Below are 19,834 nucleotides of genomic sequence, written 5' to 3'. Positions count from 1 at the left end.
ATTTGCCCATTTCCATTTCTCATTTCCCATTTCCCCGAGCCATGCGCTGGCAATTCACAAATGCATTTCCATGGTTTTTGAATGTTATGCACGGACGTTTATTGAAATCGTTTTTCTTTCATTCTTCAAATTTGAAATCATAAGTGGAACTTAAAACTAATGCGAAATGCTTAAGTATATTACAAAACTTTTATTTTTCTCTCGTTCTCCTTCGTTCCTAGACCTGCCGGAAAAGTAAAACAAATGTCGGGCTCCTTTCGGAAAAGTACTGCAGTGCACGGTTGGGTATGCGACATGATATGACATGTCATTAACATTAGTCAAATACAATAGATTCGAGTTTGCTAGCACTACGGTCTTAGACATACATATACATACACATATAAATACATTTACATTGATATTCTATAATATATATTTGTTGCTGTTTATAAACGACAAAGTGACCCGAAAAACTCGTATATGCCTAGCCTAGGTTGGTGTACTATTTATTTTATGGATCTTGTCTTTTGCTATGTATCTATATAATGTTATGTTATGCAAATGCTCGACGTGAGAGCTCTCCAGAGGGAGCTTTTAACTGGGGTATCTTCAGAGGGCTTTACTTTTAACTACTACGTTTCTTGCATTGAAATGTCACATGTTTTCCACTTCTTTCGTAACATCTATCCTAAATGCTAAATATAGATGGGGGTAGCCAATCACTTGAAGGTTCCCTCGATGGGTCATTCATGTCGATCAACTACCGCCCACATTATACATAAATAAGTAACTATTTATTGTGGGGGACAACAATGGGCCCACACTCGTATCTTTAGCTCCGAAACTAGCGTTTGCTTAGGCGCCCCTTAAGCGCTATAATTTAAATATGTCTTTGGAAACAGAGTTGCGGACGTCGTCTGCTGTGAAATCTTGCGACGTCGCCTCTTGTTGTATTTACAAGTCTTGGTATGCTTCATTACCGCAGGTTAAACGTATCTGGTTATCTGAGTGTGAAACTCCGATAGACAAATCTGGAGCTGGCTAAACGAGGGTCGCTCGGCGGGCATGGAGGCCCAGCAGTAGGCCATAATAGTGAAGCTGTAATTAGCGGAGCAAAATCGAAAGGCGTTTAGTCTTCGGTCTGCTATGGGAGCTCTTCACCCTAGTGATACTTACAGTTCGTCGGGACAGTTAAAGGGCTGTGCCAGCCTATAGCCATCCTTTAGATAATGCTCCATTTCATAAGGATCGATCTCGGCATAAGGCAGCTTTCCCAACGTGCACATCTCCCACATGAGTACTCCAAAGGACCAAACATCGCTGCCTTCGTTGTAGTGGCATTTCTGCAGTGCCTCGAGCGACAACCATTTGATGGGTCGGTACTCCCCATCGCCCAAGCAATTGTAGTCACCAGAGAAGAGGTCACGGCTGAGGGCACTGTCAGTTAACTTTACGCGCAGCTGATCGTCAATACTAAAGGGAGCAAACGTTCAAGAGCAGAGGGTAGCGAATGGTCGATTAGACGGATTACAAATGGCAAATACCAAATCGGCGATTAGGTCGCTCTTTTAGACATATGCTGAATGTTGATGAGGGCTTAGCTCTACTTACACACAGTTCCGGGCCGCAATGTCCTTGTGAATAACTCCATGATTGTGTAAATGTTCCATGGCCATGGCCAGCTGGGAAGCCATTAGCACAGTCTGTATGGTGGTCACGCTCCGGGCATATGATGGATCCTGCAGGAAGGTCTTCAAATTACGGACACTGCCTGTGGCGGCGTAGAGCACAAAGGGTGTGGCAAAGTCTTCAATGGAAATGCCAAGCACTGCCATAACATTTGGATGTGTTGCCTCGTAGAGCATCATGGATTCTTGGAGAAGTAGGTTTACTTGTAGCTGGCTTGCATGCTGCGCCACAGTTTTGACCAGAACCTCTTGACAGTCGTTGTAAGTGCCGCGATAGATGCGCCCAAAGTTGCCCTCTTGGACAAGACAGGAGAGGCGCACGCGGCATTTTTGGACTGTCAGCTCTTGGAGACGGCGGTTGAACTCCTCAGGCTCATGCTCATATTCGCGAAAGGGCCGCGTCAGTGTCGCATATGTGGGTGTTATGGTCGAAGGGCAGACATAGATCGAATTGTGAGCAGTAGACGAGATAGTGGGCAGACGCTGAAAACTGGAGGTCTTGATCAAGTGCACGCCGTTCGAGGGATGGCGTTTCGAGGGACCCTTAGCGCAGTAGGCAATCAGAATGAGTGTCGAGACGAGCACCAAAGCCAAAATTCCGCCTACTATCAAAGTGATGAGGCCACTTGTGGGTGGCACTAGAGTTTCCCGCAACAGTGGATCGTATTCGTTGTTCGCACCTCCTCCAGCAGCACCGCGCCCCACAGTTACAGTTGGCTCCGTCACCAGCACACGATGTCTCTCCGTCGCCTTGCCATGCTCCCCGTTGGTGGGCGAATGTCCATCGGATATGACGTGCTCAGCAGTGTCCTCATTGTGTTCCGTGTAGTGGATGTCATCGTGACCACTCAGATCCGGATGTAGTGGCTCCTCGTCATCGTATTCCTCGCGTGCATCGTTCGGCTCGTCTTTCAAGCAAATTTTCTTACGCTTAAAGATGAGATTAGTATTGTTGTTGGTCGCCCGGTCCAGAATAACCTCCACGCTGATGGTCACGGTTACCTCGGCGGCCCGCGTGCCCGAACACTTGAGGCTGACGCCCCATGTCTGCGGCTCCTGCGGCACATTGCCAATTCGCGAGATGTTCAGCATAGGGCGTGGCAGCACGCCCACGTCCGAGGTGGCCACATTGATGCTGTAGGGCAGAGGATGGTCGACCAGAGACTGCCATGTGAAGGTAACATCACTGATATTCGCCGGCACCGGCACCGCAAAGTTCAGGGCATAGTCATTGATGGCACCCTCCCGCACGTAGTAGAGCTCCGCGGAAACTCCTGCAATAAGAAAGAGCAAAAATTTAGATGCATGTACGAAATGGCTGCTTACATGGCAGCCCAAAACTCAACCCGTCGCCAACGCTGAGGAAATTAATGATACGCTCGGTGACCCAATCGAAGTCGGGAAACTTTTGGCCAGTCACTCGAGTCGGCTGCATAATCAATCACCAGGGATAACAGTTTTCTTTACTTTGTCAAATTGATTTTCTTCAAGGAATGGCCATACTGCTAGCTGCCTGCTGCCTGCCGCCTGTCGCCTGCCGCCGGCTGCTGCCACTAGACTCCGCATTATCTGTCCACTTAGACACTTCGGTGACATATTGAACGAGTTAAATAGCTGAACCCCCAGCAACAGCTTCAAATGCCAGACCATTTCTTATTGCTTTCTCCCCCTAAAATCAATCAAAGACGACAAACAAGTTGGCTAGTAAAGAAGATTTCTATCTTAAAGGGGTAGCACTTGAAAGACTTAATATTCCACTCCAACAATATTAAGCTGCAAATAGTTTTGCTTGTAATATCTGGGCTTGCCTATACTAGCTACTCCTCTTCTCTAATTACTTCAGCTGCTATGTAACTAACATAGACTTCACTTAAGCCTTCAGCAGTTGAGGTCCATCTGCATAACATTTCTCTGTTAGTTAACAGTGAGAAGCTCTGGTTAACATTTCTTAGGCATGCAAAGCACTTGTTGATAAATAGAATTTAAACACGTATGATTTCGATTTACATATTTATATATATATTAAATGTATATATTAGAATATATATATAGATATGTATTTGGGGCATATGCTTCACTTAATACGCATAATATTTACATGCCATGTTAATGGCAGTCTCACATGTAAACTAACTGAGCTGTAGGTAAGGTGTATCTATCTCTATCTACAAGTCTCTCTAACCACCTGTCCACCTATCGCTTTCTGTATCTATGTCTATATGTATATATCTAATAGTTATGACAGCTCGGCTGATCGCTGCTCGCTCGCGCGTTGCCCTTTGTAATGCATTTAATTAAATTAGTTATAGAAACATGTGAGTCGCTCTTCTGGGGAACGGCCTACAGCTGGCGCCTTGTTTGTTACCTGAGCTGGCTGCACTTGCCACTTGCCACTTGCCACTTGCCGCTCTGGTGTCGGCTCAATAAATCAATCAAAATTATAAAATGCGACTTGAACAAAACAGAGAGCGGGACCCTTCCTCGGTTCGCGGACACGCGACGTTGTGTTCGTAGGCGTGTCCCGGGGGCAGGTTAAATGTTTATGCTTAATTAATGTTGATGTTGTTGCTTTGCTGCCGCTGCTGCACATATGTTGCATGCCTCACTGTGTTCATGGGGCCGCGGCTAGCCGCAGCGCGGCCTGTTTATTTTAGATTTTTATCGCAGTCGACGTCGCAGTTACATTTTATACTTGTACATTTTATTTTAATTTATGCCACTTATGCGTCCACCGACTGTACCTATGCCTGTGCATATATATGTATATATATTTATACATATCGTACTAATTAGTGAAGCGAGCCCAGCTACGTTCTAGTTGCCGTTCCCATTCCCATTCCCGCTCTCTCTTTCCCTGCACGCTTCGTTTGCACTTTGAAAATGTAATTAGTGAAAGCGGCTGCTGGTGGACCACGCCGTGATGCGTGTGTGTGTGTGTGTGTGTGAGTGTGCCGCAGAAATGTGACGTATTGCAGATATGAATACTGTGTCGCATAATGAACCAAGGTAGATAGCAAAGTTGTGATAGCGCGCAAAGGGTTAATGGGCCCCAGACATGTAACCTGGCAGCCACATTTAATCGAGAGGGAAATAGAAAAATTGCTGCTTAAAGTTGCCCCATTAAAGTTGCCTCCCTGCCTGCAATACACAATTAAAATTCCACAGACATCAAAACTTTCACGACCCCACGCACCCCAATTATAGACAAATAATAGCAAATTATTCGCTAGAAGCAACGAGCCAACCCGCTTTGCATCTCAAGTGCCAGGCGCGCTAATTAGAGCTGATTGCTGAACAAATGAAGTCAATGCCCCACACTCCTAATACACGGCTACAATGGCCAATACCGAGCTCTTCTCTCTTTCATTTCCTCTTTTGTCAGTCACCTGAAGAAAATCGATTTTCCTTATCCACAAAAAGCGGCAGACACCCTCAGCTGCTGCTAGCAACTTCGTCAAGCACCGCTGACATAAATGTCTGCCACAAAAAGTAAAAGTTGCCCCAAAAAGTGTAAAAGATGCTGTGAAAATATGCTTAAAGAGCTACAAATTGCCAAAGCATGAAAACTGGCAAGCGAACGAGAAGCCAACAGAGAATGGACTGCAGAGATACCAGATAGGAGTAATGTGTGCCAAGATGTTGATAAGGTGCGATGCAAAACCGACAGCTAAAGTGGGGGCAAAGCTGAGAGTGTGAAGCGCTCTAAGTATCAATGAGCTGATATGGATATTACAATTATATGAGCTTTTGCAAATGTATTTCTTAAAGCCTTATGAGCTTTGATTTATAGCCAAGAAACTCTTGTTACTATGATTACAACTTTAAGTTGATTTGTTGAAATCAAGTGTTCTTTATCTACAACTACTGAGACTTTCTGAATACAGTTGTATTAAAACTCATCACTGATTTATATTTGCTCAGCCCGAAAAGATATCCTGAATATCCTGAATATTGAATATTCAAGTCTGTCGTGGAATCCACCACCTTAAAGATGCTCAAGACCCTGCGAATGCTTTCACATTCAAACCTAATACACATTTTCGCGTTTTCTTTTAGCTTGCTCAACTCTTTAAAACATACTTAGCTATGCAACGAGTTCTACAAATAGAAGGCAAAAGCAAAGCGATTTGAATTCATGGCACGACATCTATTTAATTTCAATTACAACCCTAAAATACCAGAAGAGACGCATAAACCAAAACTTTGTATATGCCAAAAAGAAGAAAAAGGAAAAATGGGGAAAAATAAAATAAAATGGCAATTTTTGCGCCCCAAATACGACGGCCCACATATCCCTCCCATGGAAGCCCAGTCCAGCAGCGATCCGACTCCCTGCTTCAACCCTAATTTATGCAAAACCAAAAAGCTGAGCGAGATTTAAATGTATGTCTGAATGCATGTATGTCTCGCCTACTAGCTAGTGGATATCGCTTTATGCTTTCTTAACATATTTTTCCTCCTCTATGCTAATGCAGCGGTCGCCATTCCGGCCGCCCACTCTGCGTCATTTGGTCGGCGGCGTTGTCGTTGGACATCAGCCTGGGGATTTCGCAGGCCATAAATCCGAAATTGTCTTTTGACACATGAATATGTTGTGCATTAAACGCAGACGGAAGACTAGGCCACAGTCAGAGCCAGAGATACGCATTACAGAGTCCGACTCCCACTTTGGGCGTCAGACAACAGACGACAGACATTTTTATTATTATCAATGTATGTACGAGTTTTTGTCTGGGGCAAGCTTCTGTCTCTGCCTCTGTCTCCGTCTGGCTCTGCCCGCGGCTGATGATGACATTGGTGGCCACCGAACTGAAGCTGATGCTGATTTAGGGCCTTTTTGGGGTAGCGTATATGTTAGCAAGGGTTGTGACTATGATTCCTCCCTCCACCCCGTGCCGTCCATATCTCTGTCTGCGCAAAAAGACAAACTTTTTATGTGCTGCAAATTTGAATCTGGGGAACAGGGCAAGGCCCATGTTAATGTCTTTAGCAAGGGGCAATCATAACTCAAGCAAATTCAATTTGTTCACATTTGATTCGGTCAGCAGCCAAGTCGAGCCACAGACGAGCTGGCTAACCCAAAAGTCAAGAGCCAGATTTATGGAATGATGGAATGATGGAATGATGATGCGCTTGCAGCTGATTAAATCGCACTACTACAAAGTCAGGTAACTCAGAGACTTCACCGTCCGGGCCATAGAAGGTCAGCTTCATACAACGAGAAGACAAGTCAAGACCAGCCCAGGCCAAGCCAGGCCAAGTCAGACGAGACAAGGCGAGCCAGGGCCAGGTAATTTTTATGCCCAAATGGTCATGATTCGCTAGCTCGTTTGGGTTGCATGCTCGAATGCTTGGTTAGCAAGACGTTTCTCTGTCTGGCCAAACAACTTCACTTCAGCTCGCTGCCGAGGAGCGTCAGAGTGAAAGACAAACAAGCTAAAGGACATGTGAAGTGCACGATGCTCTCTGGCAACTTCATTGCCAGCCAGACTCTAACTACGTGCAGCTAGCAGCTCGCAACTCGCCACTCACAACTTGCAACGTGCAACGTGCAACGTACAGCGCCAACGGTAGCTGCCAAGTATTTCTATTTGTATTTCATCGCCCTGGTCGAGCAGCTGCAATTTATTTGCCTCGGTCTGGTCTCTGTGCCTTTGCTCTGTCCAACTCGGCTGACGGTTTTTGCCTTCAGGCCAGACGCAATCAACGTCGCCAGCCCTCAACCCTTTCTGGCCGTCTTGCAGTTTATGTGTTTTCTTTTATATTATCACCTCAACGACTGCGGCGGCTTCAGCTCCATCGATGCTGTCGGCTCGGACCTGAACCTGGACCTGGACCTGGCCATAAATTCAAGTTCATTGGGATGAAGCGGCCAGCGGGTGTTGCATAAATTATGATCTTGTAGATTTCTATGACAAACCATAAAAAAACACATTACGTTTATGGTGATGTCGCCATGAACGAGCTGTAGTTGCATTTTCAATTTAAAATGTAAATACAAACTACCCGAACCTCTGCCCCTTCCACCTCCCCACGCACACATACATTTGTGGAGAGGGCAATTCCTGGAAGAACTCCGATTCGTCCATTGCTAATTAGCGCTTTGTAAGGACCATTTGGGTCAAGGCACTCAAGCAGCACGATAAATGCGTAATTAATCTAGCCTTAAGTGCTTGCCTTTTAGTACACACATATATAAATCTCTTAAAGGCCCGGCCAAGCCCACAAAAATACGTGCAAATTATTAGCTCATAAAAATCAAAGCAACGCTGCAAAGAAGTCCGAAATGTAATGTGTTTATCGGAAAAAGTTAATGTGATTATTAGCCAAAAGTCCAGACTCGATTGCGTGAGACAAGAGCCAGCAGCCAGTAGCTTTAACACCTGCCCATTGGGAGCCACCCACAGTCGTTCATCAGGTGGTGGCCGACTGTGATTCCGAGCCGAGTCAGACAGAAAGCTGGCCATTAATTTGCCACCGGTGAAAAGTTTTCTTTCAATTTCGGCCAACGCGTTTGCGTGATGTAATGAAATTTTTATCACCTCTGGCTCGGGACGCGATCCCAGACAGAGCTGGAGGGGTTCAAATCGTGTCTAGGCGCTGCCATCAAATTTATGGATAGCCATAAAGCTTGGCTGGGCTTGCAGCAGGTGCAGGTGCTGGGGTGGTTCGCTGGTGCGGTTTAGAGTGGCCCAGTTAGTTGAGTTTTGTTGCGGTTTTGGCTGCTTGGGTCAGCTTGTAATGTGCCCTGTGGTTTGATTTGCATGCGCCTCTGTGGTCAAAGCCCAAGCAGCCTAGTCGACCGACGGCCTGTCGGCCTGGGTGGCCCGTCAGGTCTGCCGTTAAAAGACATTCTGTGGCAAAGTTGCAGATGTGCGTGAGTTTGTGTACGCTTAAGTAAACAAGAACTTCCTGTGCCGAATTTTCGGGCCAAGAGCTGGAATTTATGAACACTTTTGACATGGCCAAACAACGGAGCTGCGCGATGACTCTGCCAGCGACACTAGCCAGAGGGAGCAGCGCAAATTGTTCAAGCCAACACCTCCGGGGCCGTAGTCCAATACAAACAAACAAACGGCAACATCAACAACAACACACAGAGTTTTCAATAGCACCCCCGGGATGGCGTAATTTATGACTCTGACCGAGTGAGCAGCGCTTCGTATTGACTTTTTCGGCCAGCCGACAAGGCAACGCAGTTCAGTTGCTCGCCAGCTGCTCGTGCTAACAATAAGTGCTGCTACGTTGCCCATTACCCGTCCCAGGCCCAGGCCCAAGTCCAAGCCCCTGCCGAATCCCTGTCCCAATCGCATTTCCAGTCCCTGTGGCAGTTCCAGGTCTCAGCACCAGGCCCAACGAAATGTAAGAGAGATTAGCATGGATGCATTGCTCTCTATGTACATGTGTGTATATAAGTGTCTGTGTCTGTGTGTGTGCTATGTGTAGGCGGAGCCACTGAAGTGGACGCATTTCATCCTCAAACTCTGCTGTCCGCTGCTGTTTGTTGAAAAGTTTTTGGCTTTGTTTATGACAACGTTTTTTGCTTGTGGGTCAAAAAAATAAACACACTCACTCACAGACATAGTCATAAGTTTATATACATGTGCATATGTATATGTATATGTATATGCTTTTTTTGGCTTTGGTTTTTTATCGGGTGTTTACGTTGAAAAGTAGTTAAGGGGTTTATCATCTTGTAAACGTGACGATGTGAAAACTTTTTTAAGAGGACCACCCACAAACAAACCAAAGTATATGGATGTTGCACATGTGGCGGAAAGAGACGCAAGAATAACTTAATGACTTCAAAACAATACTTAATTCTAAAAATGGTGTATTAGACCCCCAATGTGCCAAAGGCCACATCGTCACAGATTAGCAACCTGCCAATAAAAAAGGCTTCAAAGTGTCAGCAAAACACCTCAATGAGAATACTTCAATGATAGCTATAACATATGTGAAACACATGGGGAGTATTCTTCTTTTAAATTGAAACCTCTTTGCATATATTTAGCTAAACATTGTTTCAATTTATGCACTAACAAAGCCTGAATACAAGTCTTGCTTTGAGTCTGGACTCCTTTCACTGCCTGCCTCAGTGTTTAGCGTGAATGAAGCAATTCATTATTTATAAATTCTCTCGTTTTGCGGTGCTCGAATTCATTTATTCGCTTTGCTTATCCGCATTTAAATATGTTAATGATAATGTTGCTAATATTCTCACACCCAGCTCAAAGACCCACTCAACGCCATTAGTCTGTCCAAATAGATGTCTATAAAGCACACACACACACATTTCACGGCATTTGTTGGACTGCCAGGGGCTTACAAAGAGATGAGAATTGATAATAAAGAGGGTGAGAGAGTGAGAGAGAGAGAGAGAGAGAGAGAGAGAGAGCGAGAGCGGGGCAGACACGATAATAGCCGCGACTAATGCACGGCGGCAAATGAATGTCGAGTGTATGCGCTACGGAGAGGCCAGAACGAATCGCATTTGCGATGGAACGAATTGGCTAAGCCCAGGCGTTATGTTTCGCCGGCAAATAAAATTAATGCGAATATGTTTTTAAATAAACAGACATGTATATATATGTGTGTGCTTCAATGTGCACTGAGCGCTTAATTAAAGTTAAAACAGGCCGCGAAATAATCAGGACTCGTCTTGGGCATTACTTGTTGCCACATAACTGCGACTCGACTCGACTCGACTCGATTCCAGCCCCTGCCCCTACGATCCTCTTTCTTTATGTGCCATGTGCGAGTTTTATCATGCGTGACAGGGAAATTACCGCAGATGGAGCGGCCCCTGGGCCACGGCGCTGTCATCAGTCAGTTTTCCAGCCAGTCAGTCAATCAGTCACTCGGTTTGATTGAAGGCACGAATTATATGTATGTCGGCGGCGTGTGTGCACAACGAACGCTGCTTTGAGTCATACTCAAAGACTAAGTCCCCATTTGATACTTTGATTAGCGCGTAATTCAAAAAATCATTTCGCATATGTCTGCCGACAGTTGTTTCTTATCAACATTTGGGGAATGGGAATGGGAATGGGAATGGGAAAGGGGGAGCGCTTCGGAAGTAGGTCAAGCCAAAAAATAAACAATAATTGATATATATAAACTCATTCACATCTATTCAAGTATGCTTTAAATAGCTATTCTGTAGCTCAGATACTCATGGTGGATTCTCTCACCTGTACTCAGAACAATTTCAATTCACATTATATTTTCTTTAATCTTCTTGATGATAGTATCATGACTTATTATGCGCCTTAAGTAGAATGCTCCAAACTTTTAATTACTCAATATTTTATCAGCCGAGACCCCCGTGAGCTCCCGTTCAAGTGCTCCGCTTTGGAAAATTACTTAAGGCTGCGTGGGAAGCTGTACGAGGGCTGCTCGAATGCAACGGGAGACCAGTCCAAGGCTGCGGGCGTGTGAAATTTTCCAATACGTTGCAATTGGTAATATATCCAAAAGTACATACTTATTATAACAGAGGGAGAAAGTAATAAATGAAGAGCAAAAGTGAATGAAAAAGAAAGAGAGGGAGAGAGATAGAGAAACAGAAACAGAGAAAAGGAACTATGAAAACATAATCTGCTTGTTTTTCCAACAAATTTTCAATGTTTTCTTTTAAGTAATTGTATGAATAGTAATTAAAATTCTCTGGAAATAGAGCACAGAGTGCCTGGATAGAAGAGCAACTGTTCCATAAGGTCTATGAAGCCTTGACCTATGCCTTTGTAGAGCAGTAGACTAAACTACAATAACTTGAAAAGATAGGATCAAATCCCTATAAATCGCACAATTTCAGCTAAGTTAAAGTTAAGAAAGTAGGGAAGAATATTATCTTAATGGCAATGCTCACAGCTTAAGTCATTTGCGATGCATCCTGCAGATGCAGCTACCCCTTTGCTGTATCCGATTCCCACAATCAATTCGAAATCAAATGGCCGCCTCACACGCGTGCTGCGCTCTGGTTCGGATCGTTTTTTGTGTGAGTCAGACAAACAGCAATGAAAAAATTAAATACGAAATAATAAAAAATAATTTACGGTCTCATTAAGAGTGAGACAGGGATAGAGAGGGTGAGGCGCCCGCTTGGAATTCGCTCGGCAATAAAAATATGAGACGACATCGGCATAGACTGCTGCTGCGACTGCGGCTGCCAAGGCAGTAGCTTAAGGGGCGGCAGTCGTGGTCCACCCTCGGGTGGCATTTCAAATGAAGCCCTCAACAGCGTGGCTAGCTGCTGAAAGAGAGAGGCGGGGTGGGGCGGGGCACGGCGGAACGTGGTGGGGTGGGGTGGCATTGCTGCGGCGTGCTCAAGTGCTGGCGGCTGCCTCGTGCGTTGCCGTCGCATCGTATTTCGCTTCCGGGCTTCGTTTGTTTGCATACGCAGCAGGACGAGCAGCGAGTGCACGGAGAGAGGGAGAGAGCGAGCCAGCAGGACAAGCAAGCAGAAAAATATATGGGAACGGGCAGAGGACAGAAGAACGGACAGGAGAACGGAACGGCAGCAAGCATAGGACAGAGGCAAGGGAACAGGCACTGTGTTTGCACAGCGCATTTCTGGTCCATTAAGTAGCGATGTTGTTGTTGTTGTTGCTGATGTTGCTATTATTGTTGTTGTTGTAAAGGTAGCTACCCCTCTGGCTGGCAGCGTTTGTCATTGTTGTGTGCGACTTTTCTCACTTTGCAGATGCAGCCGGAAGACAGTCAAAGCACGAGGGGGAGGGAAAAAACGTCGTATCCACAAGATACAAATGCTTCGAGCGCGGGCAGCACGCGTCACTTGCTTTGTTTATTTAGAAGTTAGTTGTTGCAGCTAAGCTGTGGATGCAACAGCCCCGACCAACTAATCACCGAGCAAGCAAGCAACCGAGCGCAGAAAGTGTGGGAAAGCATTTTCCTAAGCACAAGTTAATTACGCTAAATGGCAAGCGTTTCGAGGCTCTGGTTTATCCTTGAATGGCCTAAATGCGGATATTGTTTTAAGCGGCATTTCCTAATGCAAATATCATGTACTTTATTATCTGTGCCATTAACATAATTTAGGCATTGCCACTGGCAGAGCGAGCCTGACAGCGGCTTCCAGCCACAGTCCGAGGATTAGGCAGCCATAAATTTATGCGATATTATTATTCTCTGGAAACTCGGCGACTGGGCAGTTGCGCAATTTATCTTTACAGCTTTAGCCCACCCCACTCCCCTTCGGAACTGGGCAATATCAAATTTTGAAATCTATTCATAGCCACAGTTTCCACATCGTCGTCAAGTAGGTGTCAGTGAGCATTTGACGGCCCACATGTGCTGGCCATCAGAGACGCCAATTAAATCGCCTCATAATGGGCCCAGCAATTTGTCAGTTGCGTTAATTGTTCGAGCTGATGCAGCGATTATTACAAAATAAAAGAGAGAAAAACTCTATAAGAAAAGCAAATTTCCAAACAAGTCAATTGAAACTTGTGCAATCCCTTCGCCTGGCTCTGAAAAGTGGGAATTGGTTTGGGTGGCTTTTCCTACTTCTAGCATTTCGTTCTCGCTCCTCTCTTAGCTCGATTTCCGTTTCGTGTCTAGAGGCTACCAATCATGCAAAAAGACAGGCCCCCACTTTTTATACAGAAACTAAAACATAAACAATTGAAACTGATTAAATTCATTTGATAACGAGGCGGAGCCCGAGTCTGGGGAACGCCACTTGAGATATGCGACTCGGTCTCTTGGGGGTGGTCTACAACTGCAACTGTTCTATCCCTATCTTAATGTATACATATATATATATACATATATAAGTATATATATATATTTATGTGTGTGCGTGCTGGAACTCATTAATTGCTAAGTGGAAATGTAAAATATGTTCCGAAACTGAATAAATTTTAATAAAAGTCGACGTCAACGAGCTTCAAAATTATTCAAATCTTGAAAATATATATCAACTCGAATTTCTGACCACTTTTAGATTATATAAACGAGTTTAAATAAGTAAAACAGTTTAAATAAGTAATATAAATATTTATATTTATGAGAAACTACTCACAAAACATAGAAAGAATGAAATACTTGAAAACAATTTATTTTTATTTTGAACTTTCAAATTGAAGTTATACTAAATTGCAGACATAAATAGAAAATAAATAGAGTTCTTTCTCATCTAACAAAATTGAAGCAGACACACAACAAATACGCTAGGAGCAACCCCATAGAGCATCCTTTTCTCCATCTATTCCCATGCATCTCTGAGCAACCGCAAAAATGGAGCAATCGAAAACTAAATCAGTGGCAACTTTTGATAACAGAGTCTCTTAAGCCTCAACCTAAGCCTGTAATTGACAACAAATTGCCAATTAAAAGACTCTGACGCCTGATCATTGACCAAACACTTGAACAGACTTCATTTTACAATAATTTCAATTGAGGGCAGCTAATAACCAGCAGTACCAGCCAGTTCTACACAGCTAGAATTCTTCATATTTCACTTGAGATAGTATATCTACTGGAACAGAAGTCGGTTTAATCGAATCTAGATAGTTTTTCTGTATACATGAAGTATTGCAACCTCTGCCATAAGTTGCAGTCGAACCAACCAAGGTCTGAACCTTGAAGCAACCATTAAGTCCATAGAAAGTAAACTTAAGTTAAATAAAAAATGTTGCCAAACTAAGTATTAAGTTTTTAGTTAAAGTTAAAAAAGTTGAAGACAAAATATTCTGCAGCAATGCAAGTTGAATATTTATTTAATAAATTTTGATAATAAAGTTCGATGCACATTATTAGCTCTTGGACCAGGCCAGTATAGACTGGAAAATATTGGCAAGGAAAGTGTTGCAATGGTTCATCAACTAATAAATATGAAACTTCAAGTAAATAGCTAAAATATAAATTATTCATTTTTGTTTGTAGTAAGCAGCAGCACATGAACAGAAAAATGAACTTAGCAGGAAATTGAAATTGATTTGATTGGATTAAACAAACAAAACAAATATGCATTAAAATTCTTATATATATAGGAGTTCACTTGTACAGTATATAAATGTTGCGATGACTCGAAATAGGCCAAGTAGCCTCAGTAGCTCAAATAGCCATGTAAAAATCAGGTTAAAATATTGACATATGGAATACATATCTAAAACATTGAATATATATGAAATATATCTATATTGAAATCTTAGAAGATAGATAAAATATGTCAAAAAAGTTGTATATTAAACTTATTATTAATTTAAGTATACTTCAAAGGACTTCCATTAATATGAATACGTCTAATATTCAGTTACGCAATATATATCGAAAAATATGTAGATAGTAAGTGTAAATATTATAATTTAAATATTTATTCAAATTTTATTTGATGACTAAAACTGAAATAAAACTTTTCTTCCTCGCATATCAAATAAAATAAACTTCAAAATATTTTTGCACTTTTCGAGACTCAGTTGAAATAATAAAAAATATTTATTTCTATCCAAGGTACTACTTGTAACAAGATTATGTATATTTACACAATTTTTTTAAATATGATAAATGTAAACAACGGAAACTTGAATGCGTCGGGAGAGCATCAAATGTATGCACCTTGATTATGTTTTGAAGCAACAAAATCGTTTATTGTTGCCTTTGTTGTGGCTTATGCAAGCATGATCCAATGCACACGTTAGAGCTTTAATTGTTGTTTTTATTTATATTTTTGTCACAAGCGACAACGACAACACCATCCGCAGAACATTTAGCGTTTTAATTAAGCGCAAATGGGCGTCGCTCCTTGTTGTTGCTGTTGCTGTTGCTGTTGCTGATGCATTGGCTTAGCAGTATATTTGGGCGTGCATGAAAGGGCGTGGCCAGCAATCCATGACCGTTTGCTGAAGTGTGAACTGTTTACGCAACGAAGGGCCAATGACTTGCATGAAGATGAAGAGCAAGCAACAACCACAGCAGGACAGTTGGGCTGTAGGTGGCTTTAGGTGGAAATGATGTTGCAAGCAATGCTGACGTTGACACGTGTGGCAGTCATGGCTAAGTGGCAGCTACACACACAGAGCGAGAGAGATGTATACAGCTGACAAGTGGCAGGTCCCTAGCGGCCAAGCCACCGAACCACCCTCGTAATTAAGCGCATTGAAATGCAACTGAGATTTCGCTTCGCCTACTCTTTAGCTGCATCATCGTCTCTCTTTCTCTCCCCCCTCTTTCTCTCTCTCTCTCTTGTCGTTTGCGTCTCTCATTCATTTGCCAATTACGCACTCTGTGCAACAACTCCCGTCCGCTAGACAGTCAGACATGCTAACGACATGCTGCAGAGTTGTTTATAATGTCGTCATCCCAGCAGCAACAGCAACGGCAACAACAGTTGCTGCCACAACAGCAGCATGCCAAGCGGCGCCTCTGCTTATATATGTGTCTCCGATTTCAACTCTCGCCCTCCTCCCCCTCTGTCCCTCCGTCTGCTGCTTTATCGACTTGCATTTATTAATTATTCTGTGTGGCAAAGTCGTCTCGACCAAAAATTCGGCACGCACGTTGCGCATTTCTCGCCAAGATTTCCCCCGATGGGCTTAAAAGGCTTTCCTCTATTTTCACAGCTGTTCCCGCTGTAGTCGTCGTCGCTTTTCACTAATTGAGTTCACATTACTTGGCAAAATAAATGCGTTTTGTGTATTTTTAGCCAAATGTTGCCGTTTTATTAGCTAAACGTGAGTTGGCAACATTTAACAAAAAATCTTTTAGCCTCCTTCTGATGCTGCTGTATTGCCGCTGCTGTTGCCTAGTTGGGAATGTCAATCGCGCGCAGATGGGTTGAGATTATAGCCGTTGATACACTGCCGTCCATGACTGGCGATTCGCAAATGGCAAGGGATATGCACAGCTCGAGACAGGCACTAAGCGACCCATGAAGCTTGTTCGATCATAAAAGGATTTTCGATATTTTTATTTTCATTTCATTTTAAGGTCTGCTGCGTTTTGATTGTGGGCTGATTTATTATGCTTAAAAACACGCTATGCATATATTTATTATTTTCTCTAACAGCATTTTATTTGCATAAAAGTTCGGCTTCATAATGGAAATGTGCCTATGACCTGTAGCTTCACTAGTTGCAGACGGCTCATATCAAATCTAATTGACACATTTGCTCTTAGCAATGCAAAGTGCAGCAGAGATATGTTTGCTGCCCAAATTGAGCAACAATTATTGTTGAATTGATGGAAATTAGTTACTAACTAAATCAGCTCAAAATTGATATTTTTTATTCAAATCAACATCGTTCATTAGTCTAAATTGAATGTTGGCTTTGGATATTAAAATTATTAGTTTGCAACAGATATTGAAATTAATTCTTTTCAATGAAAATTTAAAGCACAAGCAATGCCAAGCTTCAAAGCAGTTAACCTAACATGATATAGTGCCAGATACACAATAATTTCTGTATAAACTGAAGACTTTAGCCAATTTTTGTCACAGTTCAGTCTCTTGCATCGCAGTCCTTCGTTTTATCACTAGCAAATGGCGCTATTATTTTGGTGATCACTAATTACTGTGTGGCCACAGTCACTGCTCTCTGCTCTCTGCTCTCTGTTGCACCAAGGAGCATTTATTTATGCTCTGGTTGGCGGTGCCTCATTTAAGCTGCAAACCCATTAAAGATTCTACGTGTCGCTCATTCCGTTAACGAGCTACCGCAGCACTGTGCCAGTCCCTGACATCGTTTATATATGTGCGTGTGTGTGTGTGTGTGTCTGGTGTGTGTAGACTTTGGCCAGAGCTGCAATTTGGTTGTGAGCGTCCTTTAGCCCACTTCACCAATAGTTACTGCAGCTCCCCAGCTCGGTCCGATCCACAAGCGTAAGCTAACGAGCACCAAATGCAGGAGCTGTCGTGTTTTTTTCTTCTTTTTTTCATGTGGTCTGACAATTTAATTGATGTACACGCATGCATACAAAGACAGCTCACACACACACACACACTCATGGACTTTTGTATTGGAGTCAAGCTTTTGAACAAACCGCTAAAAAATGACACCTACCACAGAGGGAGAGGCAGGGCCGCCCGAAAAGGTAGCCAAAAGTAGGTCAGGCATGCAACCTGCTGTCAGCGCTGGATAATTGAAGGAGGGTGCCCAGCCAGCACTCATCAATGGGGCAAGTTGCAATTGCAAGGCAAAACAATAGCCACCCATACACGCGCACGCACTCACACTGCAGGCGAATCGATTAGTGGCTTAAAATTTGACTTTGTTTGACACGCGGCTGACACAACTAATAAATTTCCATACCAGTTGATGGATCGATCACCCGAGCTTGCCAATTGGCAACCAGCGCGATGCACTGCAGCAACCTGATTGATTGTCCGGCGCTCCGATAACTCGACCGACACCAACAACTGAAATCCCAAACATGAATTACGACGAGTACCGCACGGCGATAGCTGCCAGATAAGCGCCTGATTAGCACTCGCACTCGCACTCGTCCCAATATTTACCCAGTTATTCAGAACTGACGCGATTTGTTGCCCGATCCCATACAAACACACACACACAGAGAGAGAGACAGACCAATATGCCACCTACATACAGCCAGCTACCATCAATCACTCGACCTGTTTGCATAGGCAGCCCAGCAAGCTGCGAGTTGTAAATTTTACAACATAATTTCTGATAATTCAACCATATCTCGCCCTTTGCATGTGTTTTATGATTCTCCAACATAGATTTATTTATTTTATATATATGTATATATGAAAAGGGTTTTTACTGCATTTTTTGGCAGCACCTCGTAAAACACTTTCGGTTTTTATGCCTTTTTTCTTATTCATAAAGCAAAGTAAATCTTGGTTATCTAAATATCCTATATATACGATATTCCTGTTGATTTGTGAGCTGACAACACATGACATAAAAGGAAGGCCCTCAAATAAAGGAGATATCTGTCTCTAAGCACTTAAGCGCAGTTCTACAATATAAGAAACACAAACTTGAATAAAAGCATAAATTTTCAAAAATACATTTATCAATTAATATATCATTCACTTTGAAGCACCAAAATATAATTAAATAAAGAGCTAAATAGATTTATAACAAACAATATGAATATCAAATGAATAAAATTTAATTTTAATTCAAATTCATTTAATACCCAATCGCAGCTTGCATCACTATCGAAAATTCTTTTTTTTCCGCAGTTTAAATACGATTTAATTTCGAAATAGTTGAAGCAACAAAGTTTACATCTAATTGATATTAGATAGACAATTAATTTCGCATTCATTAAATTCATAAAACTATTCATGTATCCGAAGGGGGCCAGGCACTCACCGATTAGTCGCAGCACCTCGTGCAGGTTCAGAAATATATTCAAATGCGTTTGGCCGCCGCTAAGCAGAGCCAGAAATAATCCGATTGTGAAGAGGCCTTTAAAGTTCTGCTCCATGGCTGGCATTGTTGGCTTTGTAAGTCAGGTTTTAATTGTTTTATTAATAATTGCTTGTTAATTGTTTACTTCGCTTTTTATGGCTTGTTTGATTGGCACTGGCAGAGCAATTTTGCTATTGTTAAACACTTGCCGAATACAATTTTTTGAATCTTAGAATGTGGCGCGCATTTTGCCTTTGCAATATTTCACAGTGCGTTTTTGGCACTTTGCCTCGCGGAAGACTCAGACGCGCATATTCCAATTGGAATTAACACCTAGACGTGCGTGGCTCTGCTTAAGAGCCAAGACAAAATTGATGCCTGTTGGGTTGTTTGGTTTTCCGCGACGAATTTTCGTTGATGCGCGCACCGTGACGATTTTCCACAAACTGTCAACTGGATAAACAAAACAATGCTATTGCTAAAGTATCTTTCAGATACTTTTAACAGACTCTGTTATTGACGCGCACTGTTATGTTAATCTGTACAGATTCTAAAATTAACAGTGGCTGCTGCTGTTCTGCACATTCGAGATTCAAGCAACAGAGCCGCTCTCCCAGCTGTTTTCGAATTTTCGAACTCAATTAGAGCATTACAAGCCTGTTACACTTCTGTTAAACTTCTGACATTGACACATTTTTGCTGATTAAAGAAGGAAAATTTCAAAGTAAAAGAATAGTATTTAGGTATTTTTTTTTTTAATTTTTAGTTTTATTTTTATTTATAGCAAAACAAAATACAAATATTAATGTTAAC

The 19,834-nt window shown here is 42.7% G+C and overlaps 1 protein-coding gene across 1 annotated transcript; it reads right to left on the bottom strand.

Moving 5' to 3' along the window:
- Positions 1-180: 180 nt before the first annotated feature.
- LOC111600410 (tyrosine-protein kinase Drl) lies at positions 181-19,456 on the bottom strand. The gene is given in 4 exon segments (XM_023316494.2): positions 181-1,080; positions 1,159-1,455; positions 1,594-2,944; positions 18,983-19,456. Coding segments are annotated over 4 exon segments (2,004 nt in total). The 5' UTR covers positions 19,107-19,456; the 3' UTR covers positions 181-848.
- Positions 19,457-19,834: the final 378 nt, after the last annotated feature.

This window comes from Drosophila hydei, unplaced genomic scaffold (genome assembly GCF_003285905.1).
Source record: "Drosophila hydei strain 15085-1641.00,03,60 unplaced genomic scaffold, DhydRS2 tig00000149-arrow-pilon, whole genome shotgun sequence".
Lineage (NCBI taxonomy): Eukaryota > Metazoa > Arthropoda > Insecta > Diptera > Drosophilidae > Drosophila > Drosophila hydei.
Note: the sequence above shows the minus strand (reverse complement) of the source record. Positions and strands in the feature narration are given on the sequence as shown.